This window comes from Notolepis coatsorum, assembly GCF_963971535.1.
Source record: "Notolepis coatsorum genome assembly, chromosome: 11".
In the NCBI taxonomy this organism is placed as follows: domain Eukaryota; kingdom Metazoa; phylum Chordata; class Actinopteri; order Aulopiformes; family Paralepididae; genus Notolepis; species Notolepis coatsorum.
In genome coordinates this window covers 62,754,091-62,773,708 of record NC_140175.1, presented here as the reverse complement: position 1 = coordinate 62,773,708, position 19,618 = coordinate 62,754,091, and the positions used below count along the sequence as shown (strand labels likewise).

Here is a 19,618-nt window from a genome sequence, read left to right as displayed (position 1 = left end):
GGCCGTAGCGTTAGTTAGCTCATAGCTATTGTGTACCACTAGCGTTACGGCGGGCTCGAGCACCCTACGGCTGCCGCCGTTGTCGCGTCCATGGGCTCCCCGGCAGGGTACCCGTGGGGACGGGGGTGTACAGAGAGGAGAGAACCATTTTGTGTCGGGCGTGCATGCCGGCCAGCGAGCCGGACGTCGGGATATGTTGTTAGCACAATAGCTACCAAGCTAAGCTATGTTAGCTTCTAACGGTGTATACACAATATGTACAACGACACAATGATTTACATTATTACAAATATGGTAACGTGGTTGTGGCTTTTACAAATAGTGGTAACATATATATAGATAGACAGTACTGCTACATCTCTATATTTATAACATACCATATTTGTATTGCTACAGTACTGCTCAGTACTGCTATGATGGAGACCAGAGAAAGACTTTCGTCTTGTTTACATCAGGGTCCCCCAATTTCAATTCATGGTAACATATTATATATATATAGATAGACAGTACTGCTACATCTCTATATTTATGACATACCATATTTGTATGTAACCTGAAACCTAATCTCTGACGGGGAGATGGGCGGAGCTATTTGGTGGGTGGCTGTCACTCAAAGCATTCTGCTAGTATGGGTGGAGCCAAGCCAATAATAGCCTGCTTTCATGAGGCTGAAAAATGCTGGTTTTGAGTACAAGATTAGAAATATAAAACAATGATTATTTTTGGAATAAAAATTACAGATGTGTTACATAGACTCACAGGAAGTGTGTAAAGTTGCCCAAATAGTGCTAGGAATAGCAGTGCATAACCCCTTTAAGTCGCGACCCAAAATTTTGAACCACTATGATTTATGTAAAAAAAAAATTGCAGTAATACGCAATCTTTCAAAACATGAAATAAACACAAAAAAGTGCAACAAAAGTGCAACTATTGCTAAAAACCCAATGAAATAAAAGAATAATAAATAATATATGCTTCTTAGCAGATTTCTTAGCTTAACATAACAGACCTAAATTTGGGGGAACTAATGGGATAACTGAGTTTGCAACAAAAGTGCAACTAGGGCTAAAACCCAATGAAATAAAATAATAATAAATAATATGCTTCTTAGCAGATTTCTTAGCTTAACATAACAGACTTAAGTTTGGGGGAACTAATGGGATAACTGGGGTTGCAACAAAAGTGCAACTAGGGCTAAAAACCCAATGAAATTAAATAATAATAATAAATAATTATGCTTCTTAGCAGACTTCTTAGCTTAACATAACAGACCTAAGTTTGGGGGAACTAATGGGATAACTGGGATTGCAATAAAAGTGCAACTAGGGCTAAAGACCGAATGAAATAAAATAATAATAAATAATATGCTTCTTAGCAGATTTCTTAGCTTAACATAACAGACCTACGTTTGGGGGAACTAATGGGATAACTGGGGTTGCAACAAAAGTGCAACTAAGGGCTAAAAACACAATGAAATAAAATAATAATAATAATAAATAATATATCCTTCTTAGCAGAATTCTTAGCTTAACATGCAGGGAACTAATGGGATAACTGGGGATGATGTTTGCTCCTGACAAGAGTCTCAAAGTCTGGGGTGATTGTAGACAAAGCAACTCTGAGGTCATGCTCAATGTCCAATCTGTTCCTCCGCTTTGTCTTCAGCTGGACCAGAGCTGAGAAGCCACTTTCACAAAGATAGGTAGTGAAAAAAAAAAGTAAAAAAAAAAAAATATATATATATATATATTTTTTTTATTATTGCAAAACAAAAATTATTAAAAGTCAGTACTCAACATATAATGCATAATGAAACTAACAGTCAAGGTGGTTAAAATTACATGCAAGTACAGAAACAAGACAAAAAAAAAAGTCTATAATAACATTTTAACCGTATACAGTGTATATCCAGCGAAATTAACAATTATATAAATGTTTATATAGGACATACCCCTAATACCTATTTTCTAAAACCCTACACACATATGCTCCAGCTCGAACCCCCCCCTCCCGGACCCCTCCTTGGATAGTACCTCCATTATCCCTCACTCCTAACCAGACACTACCATTATAAGCTAGCTTTTATTCTCTCCACCACTTCTACCCACATTGACATTTTGGATTCGTTGAGACCCAGAATTCTTGCAGTAGATATTTCTTGATATATCAAATCGAGATATGTAAGAGACCAAACTTTCCGGCACATTTTTTCCGGTTGAAACCAGCGTGATGCGATCAGTTTTTTAGCTACTGTGATACCCGATAAGACCAATCTCTTTAGCTGTGGATTTACTGCAAACTCAAAAACATAATTTAAAAGCAATACAGAGGGGTGTACTGGTATATTCCAAGATACGAGTTTTGATAATTGATGGGTCACATCTTTCCAGAATGCCTTAACTGGTGGGCAGTCCCAATACATGTGCATAAATGTCCCTTCGTCTCCATTTGTACATTGGGAGCATTTTGAGTCCTGTTTCAGGCCCATTCTGTTCAGTCTTATAGGAGTCAAGTATGTCCTGTGAATATAGTTAAGATTGATTTGTTGATGGTCCGGGTTCCTTGATGTAAGACGGACATTTGCCCATGCTTCTTGCCAATCAAAGTCACTTTCCAGGTCTGGAATATCCCTCCTCCAGACAGTGTCTAGTTGAAGGGTTTCATACGAGGACGTTAGTAATTGATAATAAAAACCTGATACAAAACCTCCCAATGTTTCTCTTTCATAGAAAAATTTGTGGTATCTGTGGTGTTCAACTGGTATGTGTAATGGAACACCGTGAGACCTCAAACATAGGCGTAACTGTATGTAAAAAAGCCATGTGGACTCGGTGAGGTTAAACTTTGTGCATATTTCTCCATAACTACAGAAGCCCTGGTTATTAAAAATATCCCCTAATGAGTGTATGCCTTGCTCTTCCCATATAGGGAATCTTATAGGACGTTTTCCAATTAAGAGTGCATTGTTATTGAATATGGGAGTGTGATTATGCCATTTTTGAGGGTTAGGATATTTTTTTTGTGTTTCCCGCCATGTTCTGATTGCATGGGTAATTATGGGGCCAAATTTCCGCTCACAGTGCTTGATTGAAAGTTTAGTGTGTGCTATGTCCTTCAGTCTCTGTGGGGCTACTATGTTTTCTTCCAATTCTCTCCAAGATACCAAAGCCTGGGGATCAAACCATATTTTCAATGGTCTTAATGTGAAAGCCTTAAAATATTGTAAAAAATCTGGAACTGCCATGCCACCGTCTGCTTTATTTCTCTGTGCGGTGGATCTTTTTATGCGAGGTGGTTTGTTATTCCAAATAAATTTGTATGTGGAGGAGTGTAATCTTTTCCAGTAGCCCTCTGGAGGGGGTAACGGTAGCATTGAGCTGATGAAGTTGATTCTTGGTAATACATCCATCTTAACTATTGATACCCTTGCCTGTACTGAGTTTTTAAGTTTTGCCCACCTGTCCAGGTCGTCTTTGATTTTGTTCTGTATTTTTGTGTAATTGTGCTTCACCGTTTGTCTTATGGTGGGAAATATTTCCACACCCAAGCATCTAAAATGTTTTACCATGGGTATCGCACCTGGGAGGGTTGTGTCTTTTTTTGCATGGATGTTAAGAGGAAGGAAAGCCGACTTCGGCCAATTTATTTTAAATCCCGATAAATCACCAAAGTTCTCTATCAACTTGAGTAGATGCGGCAATGTGGTGTTGGGGTTTTGCATGAACAATATTACGTCGTCCGCATATAAACTAATTTTATGTTGTGTGCCCTTGATTACGATTGGTTCTATGTATTGGGATTGTCTTATATATTGTGCTAAAGGCTCTAATGATGGATCGAATAGTCCGGGACTAAGAGGGCAACCCTGTCTGGCTGAGCGTGATACCGGAAAGATTTCGGAGATGAATGTGCCTGTTGTAATCATGGCCGATGGGTCCTTGTATAATACTTTAATCATATCAATGAATCCTTTTCCTAACCCCATCCTTTCTAATACTGCCCATAGAAACGACCATTCCAGCCTGTCAAATGCTTTCATAGCATCCAGGGATAGCATCGCCTTAGGTGTGGTGTCCTCTTTGTCTGCATCTAGTACGTGCAGTATTCGTCTTATGTTATCATTGATCAGGCGACCTCTTATGAAGCCAGTTTGGTCCGGATGAACTAAAGACGTCATATGCTTTTGCAATCTGATGGCTAATACCTTAGAGTACAGTTTGACATCGGTTCCGAGGAGGCTTAAAGGTCTGTAACTACCGCACTCGGTGGGGTCTTTGTCTTTTTTGAGAAGGACTGAAATGAGTGCGATATTGTGGTGTTTATGGAAGCTCCCCTCCTTGACTGAGTATAAGATCATATTTAGTAATAAGGGTCCAAATATGTCCCAACAAGAAAGGTACATTTCTGATGGGATACCGTCTCTTCCCGGAGCCTTACCATTTTTCATACCGGATATGGCCTTCTTGAGTTCTTCTAATGTGATCGGTGCTTCTAACTGTTTAGCGTCGTCCTCCGAAAGTTTAGGGAGAATGATTTGATTAAGATATGTGTCCAATTTGTTTTGATCAAAGGTCGTTTCTGAATTATACAAGTCGGAGTAGAATTCTTTGAATGTATCGTTTATTATTTTGGGGTCTGTTACAAGTACTTGTTGTTTTCTAATGGCAGTTATATCTGCAAATTTTGCATTAATTCTTAATCGCATGGCTAATAGGTGACTAGGTTTAGAACCTTGGAAATACTGCTGTTGTCTTGTGCTGCGTATTTGCATTTCCGATTTTTGTCTGTATATTGCATTGATCTCTGTCTTTAGAATGTTAACTTGATTTTCTAGTCTAGTTGAGTTGTTGTATTTTAAAGAATTAAATAACGTTGAGTAAAGCGTTTCCATTTCAGACAGTTTTGTGCATTGATTTTTGCGCAATATGGAGGAAAATCTATCCGTGAAATCCTTGATCGTACCCTTTACCGACATCCATAATATTCTGGGGTCTTGCACCGCGTTTGCATTATCCCGTAGGAATACTGTGAGAGCTTCTTTGAGTTGTGTAATGAATTCCTTGTTGTTAAGCAGCATAGTATTAAAACGCCATCTTGGGGCCCGGGAAGATAGTATACCAAATGTTGCTTTTAGGATTAAATAACAGTGATCTGAAAGCGCATTGGGTATCATTTCCACTTCATATTTATCAAATAGTCTCGGGGATGCAAAGACGTAATCAATTCTGGATAATGTGTTGTGTCTCGCCGATCGACAGGAGTACTTTCGGGTCGTGGGATTAAGTGAACGCCATAAATCAATTACCCCTGTAGTCTTTGACCAATCTTTTAATGCTTTAGATGAATTTTTTTGTTTGCTGGAAAAGGCAAGGTAAGATTTGTCCATCCTTGGATTCCAAATGGCATTAAAATCCGCACCTATTATATATGAGTACTCGGGATGGTTTAACATTTCAACGGTTAGTGAAGTGAAGAAACCCACTTCGTACAAATTTGGGGCATATACCGCTGCCAACGCTATTTTCCTGTTATTATGTACAATCCTAGCTATAGTTATACGCCCCTCAGCATCCGACCATACCCCTTTTAATTCGATATTTAATTTACGTCTGACGACTATGGCTACACCTCGAGTTCTCGTTCCAAAAGAAGAGTGACTAATATTATGGTATATGTTATCCGCTAACGTATCTATGTCTTCCTCTAAAATGTGCGTTTCGCTTAGTAGAGCCACGTCCACATGTTCTTTTTTCATCAGTGTGAGCACGCTTTTGCGTTTGTGTTGTTTGTTTATCCCACCGGTGTTCCATATCATTATATTCAAACTAGCCATAATCTATGCATGTTTTTGTGTAGTTTTTGGTAATGCTTCTGGAGTGCGAAGCTACAATAGATGTACATCCAATTAATGAGGTCCCGTTGAGAGTCGAGCTTAAAAACATATATATATACAAATAAAAATCCCCTATTTTCCCCTCGCCCAGAGAGTCGTACAGGCCTGTGTTCCAAAAACACATCCTCCGCGTATGACTTTCTCCCTTAGTCCACCGGATTGCCCAAACTGAGCATTGTAATCCTAATCTTCCTATGCTAATTGCCATAGGATCTAACATTTTCATTCTAATACAATAGAATGTCGCTTTTGGTCTTGCACCTTCCCTTACTGTAATGAAATATTGTGAATAATAAAAAAAAAAAAAAAAAAAAGAGAATAAACTTTCATCGACATATTCATTTGAACCCTCTACTAACATGTAACATACATCCGCGACCCACTCAAAATGGCCCCGCGACCCACTTTTGGGTCGCGACCCACCAGTTGAGAAACACTGTTCGAGAATATTCCAGAAAAGGGCGATTATCATGGAATATTAATATTTTCCTTGAAAACGAGGGCTTTTCAAAATGCTATAAAACGAAAATGAACCGATAAAAAAACAATCCGCTTCGACAATGTTGACTGGAAAACGAGTCATTGATAAGCGACGGGCAGATTAGACACATAGCCATAATGTAAAACATAGATTAGGCGTTATTAACGCTAACATTGAAGTGGATGGTGGGCATTTAAGCGGTAAATCAAGATTAAGCTTGGGCTCTGAAAGTGTTAATGCAGATACAACTGAGATGTTAATTGTTGGCCCCCCAAACCACAGAGGCCTGTTTCAGGACATCTCCCTCAACTTTGATACTTGTCATGTATCCCAGAGCTCCACCATAAAAAACCTCAGAGTAATTTTTTATTCCTCCCTCTCATTTAATGCACTATAAAAAATTTCACCAAAATTGCCTTCTTCCATCTTCGTAATATCGCAAAAATTCGCCCCATTTTAACTCTGGCTGATGCTGAAACCCTGATTCATGCTTTTGTCTCATCACGACTGGACTACTGTAATGCACCTAATGCACCTAATTCAAGCATCAAAAATCTTCAACTCGTGCAAAATGCGGCTGCACGGATACTAACTAGAACTAGACAATTTGATCACATCACACCAGTTTTGTCCGCCCTACACTGGCTTCCTATTCAAGCCAGATCTGACTTTAAAGTGCTACTCCTCACCTACAAAATTTTAAATGGGCTTGCCCCGCTCTATCTATCCAATCTCATCTCCCGATACTCGCCCGCTCGTGCTCTGCGCTCACAAAATGCGGGGCTTCTATCGATTCCTAGGGTTAAAAAGAAATCCGCCGGCCACAGAGCCTTTGTCTACCGCGCTCCCTACCTGTGGAACAAATTACCTGCCGTCGTCAGGGGCGCCTGCTCTGTCGAAGATTTTAAATCCCTGCTTAAGACCCATCTTTTCTCTCTCTCCTTCAACCTACCCTGATCTCACCTGGTCGGGGACTGACCTTTAGATTAATCTGTCTAGTTTAGTTAGGATGTCTATTTTCTCCCATGTCTGCTTTTCTGCAGACATGGGAGAACCTTTTGGCCTCTGTCTCTGTCTCTGCCGGTCCCGTGGAATGGCTTCGTGTCGCCTTCTGTCTGGCCTGCAGTGCTGAACCTTCTGAGTGGCTCCTCCTGCCCCCACGGGACGTGCGGCCCTGGGCTGTTGTCTTGTATTTCACCCTGTGTCCATACGCTTGCAGTGGTTCTATCTATTGCTCTATTTCACAATTACTGTGGTTCTGCTGTCGCCATGTGTGCATGTGCTTGCTGCATGTATCTGTTGCTCCATCTCCGCCCACTACAAACATGGGAACTCTCTAACCCCCCCCCCAACCCCCCCCCCCCCCCCCATCGCTCTGAGTGCTTGTCTCGGGTTCTTGGCCAAGATTGCAGTGACTGCTCTACGTGCACCACAGAGGCCATGGATCAGCTCCTTACCGTCTTCTGTCCGTGGTCTGTCAACATGGTTTGTGGTCTGTCAACGTCGTTTCATTGCTGGGTTAAGTACTTCTATTATATTCACATAATATGCTTACTTCATATATCTATTCTATTCACATATATGCTTACCACTTGTATCTATTGTATCTATTGACACTGACATTGAAGATCATATATTATACTGTGCTGGACAGATAAATGTGAAACGTCCTACTCCTAATATGTTGGTCTTCATCAAGATTAGGGTCCTTGTCGTTTCTCCATTGATCCAGTGCAGACTCACCTCCCCACACGCTCTACCCCCCTGGCAGGGTCCGATTTGAGGATCTGGTGGAAATATTCTGCCCTCTCTCTGGGAGGAGTCCTCCACAGTCTGTAGAACTCCTCTGCCTGAAACACACATGATCGCTAAAGGTGACATAGATGGTAATCTCCCACTGTCCTAGGAAAACAATAGAGGCCTTTCTGTGCAGCATTGAAGCAGGTAAAACACTGGAAAAGCATGATGTTACTGTTCTACTGTGTTTACAACATCCAGTAATAAGCTATATTACAGATTATTACATTTATGTTTATATATTTCTCATATATCAACACATAGCAACCGTTGTCTTTTCCAACATGGAGCACGAATGGACATTCTAAAATAAATATGTGAAAGTACTCTATTCTGGTCTGCAGCAAGAATGTTATCAGAGTAAGAAGGTTCTAGAAAATAATCACCAATAAAACAAACTATATCTTGAGCTGGCCACAGTAGCTTGTGGATTCAGATTAATGCAACCAGGTAATTTAATTATTTAGAAGCAGAAATATACCCGCATCTGGCTGGTCGCTAGTATTAATTTCAGGCCCTGACTGTAGTTATTACCACTGAATATTACTTCAGAGTTGAGTACCTACCTTTGAGGGACAGAGAGGGCCTACGAATGCTCTGACGGTCAGGACGGGGTCGATGGGTCTACCCTCTGGTCCAGAGCCCACCGGCTGAATGTCCCCCTCCAGGGGACTGGGGGACCAAGGTGAGCCAATTACAGGCTGGAAGCTGTTGTCTGTATCCCGCATAAGAGGGACATAACACCTGTCTGGGACAGAAATGGACAAAATCCCTCCTCGTTCACTCCTTTTGTCTGAATGTTATGTCGTACCAAAGATACTTAATACACAGAAGATGATGCATTTGAAGCTGTGCCAATGGGATGAAAATAGAACAGTTCCTGGCTACTAAGCGGGTAGGACTTTTAAAACTGACTGTTATGCTTGTCATTGACCTTCTTTAAGCTCGCCGTCGAGTCAATGCAACACAACAAGGAGACGGCAGTCAAGTTTCAAGTTTCTTTAATAGTTGTCATACAGAAGTACAGAATACTTTTATACAAAATGCTTCTTACTGTTACGCTCCAGAGACTGTGCTAGACAAGATAAGTAATAACATAGTATAGCATGTAAATTAGAAGTAGAAAATGAGGTCACAGTGTTCAGTATAGACATATGTACAATGTTCGATGCAGAATAGACGTAACTGAGTTACCATATAATATACAATACTATGCAGTGTACTAATATACAATACTATATAGTGCAAAGCAGAAATGGGATGAGGTATAATTTAGGTACAATTTACAGTAAGGTGTACGAGTTGTAGTGCAATCCTTTATCAATAAATATAAAGTGTGGGGAGTGGGTGCTACAGTGTGTTTGTTTAAAGTGAGTGTGTGCTATAAAGTGTGGGGAGTGGGTGCTACAGTGTGTTTGTTTAAAGTGAGTGTGTGCGTGTGGATGTGTGTGCTATGTGCGTTTGATGGTTGTTGTGTAGTGTTCATTGTTCGTTGAGCAGCCTGATGGCCTGGGGATAGAAGCTTCTTCTGAGTCTTTCTGTGCTCGCCTTGAGACTCCGGTATCGCTTGCCTGACCGCAGCAGTTCAAAGAGGCAGTTGTTCGGGTGACTGGAGTCCTTAATGATTCTCTTAGCCTTGCCCCTGCACCGCTTGTTGTAAATGTTCTGGAGGGTGGGGAGCCCCCCTCCAATTGTGCGTTCGGCTGAACGCGTCACTCTTTGTAGTCTGCTTCGGTCTTGTGCAGTGCTATTCCCAAACCAGGAGGTGATGTTGCCAGTCAGGATGCTCTCTATTGTACATGAGTAGAAGTTCTTAAGGATCTTCTGACTGACTTGGAACTTCCTTAGGCGCCTGAGGAAGTAGAGGCGTTGTCGTGCCTTCTTCACAACACTGTCAATGTGTGTGGTCCATGTCAAGTCCTCGGATATGTAGGCTCCGAGGTACTTAAAGCTGTTCACTCTCTCAACCGGTGCCCCGTCGATGCTGAGGGGGCTGTAGTCCTTGACCCCCGACCTCCTGAAGTCCACAATCATCTCCTTTTGTTTTGCTGACGTTCAGGGAGAGGCTGTTTTCCTGGCACCATCCCGCCAGGACCTTGACCTCATCCAGGTAGGCCCTCTCGTCGTTTGCAGAGATCAGGCCCACCACCACTGTGTCGTCAGCAAATTTGATGATTGTGTTGCTACTCCGCTGAGCCACACAGTCGTGTGTGTACAGGGAGTAGAGGAGGGGACTCAGCCATGGGGGGCCCCTATGTTGAGGGTGATGGATGAGGAGGTGCAGTTGCCTGCTCTCACCACCTGGGGTCTGCCCGTCAGGAAGTCCAAGACCCACTGGCAGAGGTCATAGTTCAAGCCCAGGTCCCTGAGCTTGGCTATGAGTTTGGAGGGGACTATGGTATTGAATGCCGAGCTGTAGTCGATGAATAGCATTCTCACATAGTTCCCCTTCCTCTTGTCCAGGTGTGATGCTGCTGTGTGCAGCACATGGGCTATGGCGTCCTCCGTGGACCCGTTGGGGCGGTATGCAAATTGCAGGGGGTCCATGTTGATGGGGAGGGAGGAGCAGATGTAGCCCTTTACTAGCTTCTCAAAGCACTTCATGGCTATGGAGGTGAGAGCTACAGGGCGGTAGTCGTTGAGGCAAGCAGGCTTGGATTTCTTGGGTACAGGGATAATAGTGGACTTCTTCACGCAGGTGGGGATGACAGCCTGTTCTAAGGACAGGTTAAATATGTCAGTGAATACCGGGGCCAGTTGGTCGGCACAGACTTTTAGGACGCGGCCTTCCTGATATTCACTTTTTTAAAGGTCCGCCTCACCTCATGCTCTGTTACCCTGAACACTGAGTCTCCATCAGCAGCAGACCCCCCCCCCCCCCCCCCCCCCATTGCCGTGGCTTGTGGGCTGGTGTTGTTATTACCAGCATCAAACCTCGCATAGAAGGTATTGAGGTCATTTGCTAAGGAGATGTCACTGTTCAGTTTGAGGGAGGTGCCTTTGTAGTCTGTCATCGTTTTGAGCCCCTGCCACATAGCTCTGGAGTCGGCCTGTTCAAACTGGAGTTCAATTTTATCCCTGTAGCGCCGTTTTGCCTCTATTACTGTCCTCCTTACGTTGTATCGCGCCACCTTGTGGTCATTCATGTTGCCTGCCACCAGGCCGTCGTTGTATGCTTTGGTGCGCACTTTCAGAGCTTCACGGACGGATTTGTCTACCCAGGGTTTTTGATTTGGGTAAACCTTAATTGTGGTAGTGGGGATTGTTTCTTCCACCAAAGTACGAACAAAGTCCAGCACTGTCTCCGTGTAGACATTAATGTTATCTGTGTCGCGGAACACACCCCAGTCTGTGCACTCAAGCGCAGCTTGGAGCGTCTCCTCTGACGTCACATCCCATTTCTGCACCTCTCGCGAGACTACAGGTGTGCTCTTGATTTTTTGTTTGTACTTTGGAGAAAGAAAGATGGCCGCATGATCAGACTTCCCAAAGCCACTAGCAGAATGAGCCTTGTATCCACCCTTGAATTGCGTGTAACAGTGGTCTAAAATGTTACCGCCTCTGGTGTTACAAGTCACATGCTGATAGAAGTCAGGCAAAACCTTTCTCAGATTGGCGCTATTGAAATCACCCACTACTACAATGGCGGCGTTAACGTTCGCTGCTTGGAGTTTGTTTACTTCGTCGTGAAGCCTGGAGAGCGCGGCACTATCGCTGGCTTGCGGTGGAATATACACTCCGACAAGGATGATCGCCGTTAACTCCCTCGGAAGGAAGAAAGGTCGACACTTGATGGTTATATATTCCAGGTTGGGGCAGCAGTGGTTCGATAATTCCTTCACGTTGGCTGGATCGCTCCAATTGTTGTTCACCATGAAGGCGATACCACCTCCGCGCTGTTTGCCGGATTCAGCTGTTCTATCCTTGCGGTGAATGAAGAAGTGATCGGCCGTCAAAGTAGGTTTATAAGAAATATTTAATAAAATAATTACCATGGATGAAGAAATGAGAAAAACTAAAGTAACGACAAACAAGGACACAAACTACACAGACAGGATCAGCACCAGACACAGGGGAAGACAGAACACTTATACATGAGGGAATGACGAGACGAGACACAACTACAAATGGATACACCTGGAAGGGGAAACACTAAGGACTACAAGACCAGGACAGGGAACTACAACTAGACGTAACACATCACACTGGGAACGCCTGATCAAGGCACACACAGACCCCACACGTAACACTGACGCTATCGTTAGCAAGATCCCTGGTCAATTCTCTGGTTTCCTCTGGATGGACAAGTCAGAAACACATCAATTCAGTGTCAGAATGTTCACAACACCTTTGATTTGTAAGAGACCACTGTATTTAACTTAGTTCCTAAGGGAAAGAATAAAATAGCCACATTCGGTCAAAACCTCTATATCTCTCATGGAGTCTGTGCCCGCTCTAATCTCATAAGGTGGAGAGTCTGTTCCCCAGCCAATGACGCATCTTGTGTAACCAATGTGATGCAATACAGGAAATGAGAACGAGCTGATTCGTCTCCCTTTTAGAATGTCTCTGGTAGTACTTGCTGTTTAAGTAGACTGTTTTCACAATTAGAAAAGTGTAGTAGGTATATCCTTCTCCAATGTCAGATACTGAAAGTGCCAGGATGTTACGCTGTTATCTGGGTTTGATTATACCCATAATGCAGTGGGACATTCATATGTTATCATGTAGCATGTTGATATTTTTCACATACTGCGTTAGTAGTTTAAAGTAGGTTTAGTACAGATATGACTTGTAGTTAGATTTGTGAAGCAGACACACTTGCCGTGTCTGAGAACCCACACAAAGACCATACAGTCTTTATTCTTAACTGTATGATGTCAGTATGTGATGTCAGCATGTGATGTCAGTGACTTACCCTCAAGATAGTCCTTGATCTTTCTCTTGATATCAGGCGTTTTGTTTTTCCTATCACAAATCACCTGCAAACACAAGTAACAGAGAAGGACAACTGTTTATTTTTTTTAGCTGGACCCGCTGGTCACCAGCTTATACGCAGGGTTCCTGAAGACTTTAAGGCCAGTTTAAATATAATTTAATCCCCATTTCACAGCCATACTTTTAAATACTTAAAAAATCATTTAAATTATTTATATTGTTTGTTTATGTTTGGAGTAAGTTGCAGGCAAAATAAGATTTTCTCCCTGGTCCTTTTCGGTCATGAAATGTGCAAATTGAGATGTGCTTTGATCATGAAACACTTTTCTCTTGTCTGGAACTGTGCGTTACCATGAACGGAACAAATAAAAAAATGAAAGGGAAGAAATGAAAATGAAATGACTCACACTGGAGGGCTTCTGGTTCCACTTGTTCCTCCTGTGCTTGTCTGTGGTGGGGTGGGAGCACAGGACGTTGACCACTTCAGCACAACCAAACTTACAAGCATGGTGGAGAGGGGTGTCGTTGTTCTGCAGGATCACACAATCACACAACAAACCAGCTCTTAACTCATTCAGCGCCAATCACGAGAAAACTCTGGTTTTAATCGTTATTTCTTTTATTAGCTATATCCATACATTTTTCATCCATCCAGCCTGATGTTATCATTGGGAATGGGTCTCAGCTCGCAAAAGGGCAAATACCGCCGCCTACGCCTTCCAGCCGGTATTGCACTCTATTAGAAATGGTGTAGTTTCTTTTCTGGGCCGATCTGAGCGGTGCGGGCGGGGTTTAAATACTCCGGCAGGACTAGCGTTTACAACGTTACATCTGTGATGCTGCCCCCCCCCCCTTCATATGCAATGCCGGGCAATGTGGGACGGACCTCCACGAGCAGTATTTGGAATGGCGATCAGATAATTGGATTATTTCTTTTGCATTACATCAGACCAGGTAAGGACTCTATATATAAAATCTTGCGTTGATCTGATATTTCTTTCTACCGCGATCAAAGCTGTCTGTGTGTGTGTGTGTGGCTGTTTATCGTTGGGTGCAGGAGGTGGGGGGGGGGGGGGGGGGGGGGAGCGCCGCGCTACGAGGGCCATTTCATGTATGCACGAGGAAGGATAATAATGATAATCTAACGTTGATTTCAGGATGATTCGATAATCAGGCGAAAAATGACAACGTGTTTAGTGTATTCCACTAAAACGCTATTATCGCATCTTTTCCTGGGATTACTAAGAATCACCAAAACGGAAATGTACGGATGAAAAAACAATCTGTTTTGTGCATGTTGACTGGAAGCAACTCACTGACAATCGACGGGTGTATTAGACCCATCTATAATATAAGATATATTTTAAGCACTTGCAAATCTCGCAGTCTCCCCATTGATTAAAGCAATGGCGTTCTAGCGCCCCCTGGCTCATTAAGTGATGGCACTGGATGAGTTAAAGAAGGTATCCAATGGAGTTTTTGACCACTAGTTGATGGAATTGGATATTATAAATACATAAATACAAATATCTTTTCAAATAAGATATGATATATGATTAGATAGATTATTCCTTTAATGATCCACCACCATAGCAGCATGGGGGAGGGGGGAGGTACAGGTATGGGCAAGGTAATAGTAGAAAGACATAAATATAAGCAATCAGATCTAAGAGAAAAAAATAAACAGTGTAAACAATACAATTAACTCTCAATATGAATATGAGAAACGTAAACAGTGTAATCAAACTATCATATCATATGTCAATCAAACTACCGTAAATAATAGGCCGTGCAACTGAGAATAACTGTGAAAGAGGTCATTTAGTATGTGGATGAGAGAGGACTTTAACATTTCCAAAAAGGTTAATCTCTTACACACGTATGCCTTGTCCCCACTAGCCAGGATTTAGCCATGCTGTGGCCTGTCTGGCACACAGTGAGAGTCTCCATTGTCTTTAGAACCTGGCAAAACCTAGCTGGACCCTGGCTGAGACAGCCACCTTTCTTTCACGACCTGGCCAAAGCCGGCTGGGTCTGTTATATCATATCATATGGTTTAGCTTGTGTGCTACAGTTGGAGGTGTGGATTTAGAAAGGTTGCCTACTGTAGCAACCGGAGATTTTACCAAAACACACAATGGAGACACAAACCCAACCATACCATACCATGCTAGACCATGGCTAGCCCCAAGCAGGCTGAACATAGCTAATGGAGACACAAACCCAACCATACCATACCATGCTAGACCATCCAATCCAATCCAACTTTATTTATAAAGCGCTTTAATAGCCACAGGGGCACAAAGTGCTGTACAGAGGGAGCATATTAAAAACTATAAGCAGCACTAAAAATAGATAAAAAAATAGATCAGAGTACTTAAAAAATATTTAAAAGCAAAGGACACAACAAAACGATACAAAAATAACACAGTAAAACAATAAGATCATAAAATCAACAAGCTACATGGTGTCGAAAGCCAGAGAGAAAAGGTGGGTCTTAAGGAAGCCTTTGAACAGGGCAGTGATGAGGCCTGCCTAATCTGCAGCGGCAGCTCGTTCCACATTTTGGGGGCGACAACGGAGAAAGCACGGTCCCCCCTGAGCTTACACCTAGTTGTAGGCACTACTAGGAGCAGCTGGTCAGCTGACCTGAGAGAGCGAGAAGGTGTATAGAACTGCAACAGCTCAGAGAGGTAGGGTGGGGCAAGGTCATGAAGAGCTTTAAAAGCAAATAAAATAATTTTTAAATGAATCCTAAAGTGCACAGGGAGCCAGTGGAGTGAGGATAAAATCGGTGAGATGTGGTCATATTTACGAGTGCCAGTTAAAAGACGTGCAGCGGCGTTCTGCACCATCTGAAGGCGAGCCACCGAGGATCCACTCACCCCTATATAAAGTGCATTGCAGGGGAGCTCCCGTAGCTCACCGCATATCTCGGCGCTATTTCTGCGTCGGGGAAAACCGTGCTCGTCACGGATCTGGGGGACACGAGTTCGATTCCCGGACCCGCCGTCATTTCTCAGAATGTCTTCCCCTGCTCTACATCCCATTTCAACCTGTTTCTGTCGGTCATGCTTGACCAGAAAAAGCGATAAACGCTAAAAAATTAAGTTTAAAAAAAAAATTAAAAAAAAGTGCATTGCAGTAATCCAGCCTAGTAGTCACAAATGCATGGATTACTGCTTCAAAATGCTGCACCTGTAGGATGGGCTTAATTTTGGCCAGCTGCCTCAACTGGAAAAAGCTCGATTTGACCACGGCCTTGATCTGGCTGTCAAATTTAAGGTCTGGGACTCTGGGTCGATTTTTACACCTAAGTTCTTTACTATTGGTTTCACATGTTGTGCCAGCAAACCCAGATCTAGCAGTGAGGTCACAGAGGGGCCACCAAAAACCTCCGTCTTTTTGTCATTAAAAGAAAAAAAAATGCAATGCCATCCAGGATTTAATGTCATTGAGACATTTGGTCAGCGGCTCTATGGAAAAGGAGCCAGACTTTTTTAGTGGCATATAAATCTGGCTGTCATCAGCGTAGCAGTGAAAAGGAATGCCGTGCTTTCTGAGGATGGAACCAAGGGGCAATAAATAAATAGAGAACAGGACGGCGCCAAGTATCAAGTCCTGGGGTACACCATACAATAGGGGGGCAGTAGAGGACACAGAGCCCTCAAGCCTAACACAGAAAGATCGATCTGCCAGGTAGGACTTGAACCATTCAAGGGCTATGCCTCTGATGCCCACCCACTGTTCAAGGCGGGCAATTAAAATCTCATGGTCCACCGTGTCAAATGCGGCCGACAGGTCTAAAAGGACCAGGACAACACAGTCACTGGAATCAGTAGCTAAAAATATGTCGTTAAAAAAACTCTTAAAAGTGCCGACTCAGTGCTGTGCAGGGATTTAAAACCAGATTGGAAAACCTTGAGAATAATGTGCTCGTTTAAAAAATTCATTAGCTGAGGATAGACAATTTTCTCGAGGATCTTTGATAAAAATGGCAGTTTAGAGATGGGCCTAAAGTTTGACATGGCTGCAGGATCAAGCCCAGGCTTCTTGATCAGGGGCTGCACAACCGCATGTTTAAAAAGTGCCGGGACCACACCAGAGGACAGGCTGCTATTCATAATGTTAAGGACAGTATGCCCAACAGCTGGGAGGACTTCCTTAAAGAGTCGAGGTGGAACAGCGTCATCTGGGGAGCCTGATGGCTTCATTTTGCCAATGACCTCCTGTAAGGAAGACAGCGTCATGGGCACAAATGTGTTAAATACAGCGGGGCTGGGGACAAAAACGGAGGGGTCATGAGCAGGAGGTGAAATAAAAGCCCTAATGGAGGAGACCTTATCAATAAAGAAGTTAAGGAAACCTTCACAGGCAGCACGAGAGGCCTCCACACAGGTAGTCAGTGGTGCATTCAGTACATCATTGATGGTCTTAAACAAGACACAGGGCTTATGGCAGTTTGACATGATAAATAAAACCATGGATAGCCCCAGCCAGGCTGAATATAGCTAATGGAGACACAAACCCAACCATACCATACCATGCTAGACCATGGCTAGCCCCAAGCAGGCTGAACATAGCAAATGGAGACAAGGCGTTACTAGTGTGCCATTGGTTAAGCTACCGCGTGCCTAAGGTTGCTGACCCCCGTCCCAGACAAAGTGCTCACAGTTTTATCAGGTGTGTTGAGGTACAGGTCCACCAGGTGGCGGATGCGCTGGTGAAGCATGGTCTCCTGGTCCTCAGGGTACATGAGCCTCATGAAGGCCAGGCTCTCCAGGGTGTCCAGGAGCACCCGGACCATCCCGGCCTGGTTCTCCTTGGCCGCCACGTGGAGGACGTTGTAGTGACATCCTTCCTGACCGTAGACAAAGCAACCACAGGTCAACACTGAGGTATAATATACAGTCAGCTTGGGAAGTATTTGGACACAATGTTTGATGTTTGTTTATACATACAACCTCAGTCACTATGCAGTATGGAGTCAAAGCATAAAACAGGATAGAAAATGGTCGAATTTTGGTCTCTCTCTCTCTCTCTCTCTCTCTCTCTCTCTCTCTCTCTCTCATACCCTGTGCACAAGTAAAATAGCTTGGGAGCCTGGGAGCAGGGGTGGCTGCTCACCTATTGCAACATGGAGGTAATCAATGTGCAGTGCACAGGTTAAATCAGCCAACAAACAAGGAGAGTTTCACCTGTCATGACTCTGGCTTGTACCATCTTGCCACCTCTTCAACAAAGTGGTTTGGGGGGGCGGCTAGGTGGTGCAGTGGGCAAGGCGCTCACCTCCAATGCTGGAGACGCTGGGTTCGATCCCAGCGCTCCACATTGCTTTCAGTTTAGCTGGTCGTCCGTACTAATACACATTGGCAGTATTAGGGGGTGGGAAACTGATGGGTGGGGATCGGACGTTGTGGACAGCGACTCCTACAGGTCGGTTGGTGCGCCTGCACAGTAGAATCAGGAAGCGACGGGGGCGGCGTCCCTCCAAAGCGCAGACCCCTGACGCTGAAAGATCGCGCTGCGCAGGTGAAAAGATGCGACGGCTGCTACCTCGAGTACCGGAGGGGACTCGTGCAATGTATGGCTTCGTCTAGCCCCTTACGTGACTGCGATCTGCAAGCCAGGGGCTTTTCGTATCCGCAGTCACTCTCAGCTATGCCGCCACCAGGCTCATATTAAGTACCAAGCGCTGAATTCTGAGCTGGGGGTGGGTCAAAAATATATCAGATATGAATTTCAAAGATACCCAGCGTACAATATGGGTTTAACACAGCTTTACGGTGGGGTCTGGAAGCTCGGAGTTGCTAATAAACAGTTTAAATCATTGTTACAAAATGAGTGGTACTTACAGACCGAACGTCCATTTCCGCCGTTGGTGTCACAGCGCATGCGCACCAGGCAGCCAAATAGCGGCAGAAGAAGAAGACACCATCTTGCCAACGTTCGCTCTGTGAGTACCACTCGTTTTGTAACAATGATTTAAACTGTTTATTAGCAACTCCGAGCGTCCAGACCCCACCGTAAAGCTGTGTTAAACCCATATTGTACGCTGGGTATCTTTGAAATTCATATCTGATATATTTTTGACCCACCCCCAGCTCAGAATTCAGCGCTTGGTACTTAATATGAGCCTGGTGGCGGCATAGCTGAGAGTGACTGCGAATACGAAAAGCCCCTGGCTTGCAGATCACAGTCACGTAAAGGGCTAGGCTTCGTCCACATTACAGCCGGCTTGTGGGAGGCATGAAACAGCGTTCGAGATAGGGGAGGGTTGAATTGGATGATACGAAATTGGGATGGGAGAAAAATAGAAAATGGGAGAAAAAGTGGATCCAAAAAAAAAGTGGTTTGGGCAGGTGTGGCTTAAATCAGCCATCCCCACACCACATACAGATCCACACTACTGTCACAGTAATGGTAGAGAACCACACTACTGTCACAGTAATGATAGAGAACCACACTACTATCACAGTAATGATAGAGAACCACACTACTGTCACAGT

The 19,618-nt window shown here is 43.6% G+C and overlaps 1 protein-coding gene across 1 annotated transcript in view; it reads right to left on the bottom strand.

Annotated features, from left to right (window-relative positions):
• LOC311236677 (ankyrin repeat and LEM domain-containing protein 2-like) overlaps positions 1-19,618 on the bottom strand; it is a 79,090-nt gene that overhangs the window by 33,396 nt on the left and 26,076 nt on the right. Inside the window, exons 6-10 of the mRNA XM_084324393.1 lie at positions 17,782-17,970; positions 13,517-13,639; positions 13,090-13,153; positions 8,738-8,919; positions 8,118-8,224 (exon numbers count right to left, since the gene is read on the bottom strand). Of these exons, the coding sequence (XP_084180519.1) occupies positions 8,118-8,224; positions 8,738-8,919; positions 13,090-13,153; positions 13,517-13,639; positions 17,782-17,970 (665 nt within the window). The remainder of the gene's footprint in view (positions 1-8,117; positions 8,225-8,737; positions 8,920-13,089; positions 13,154-13,516; positions 13,640-17,781; positions 17,971-19,618) is intronic.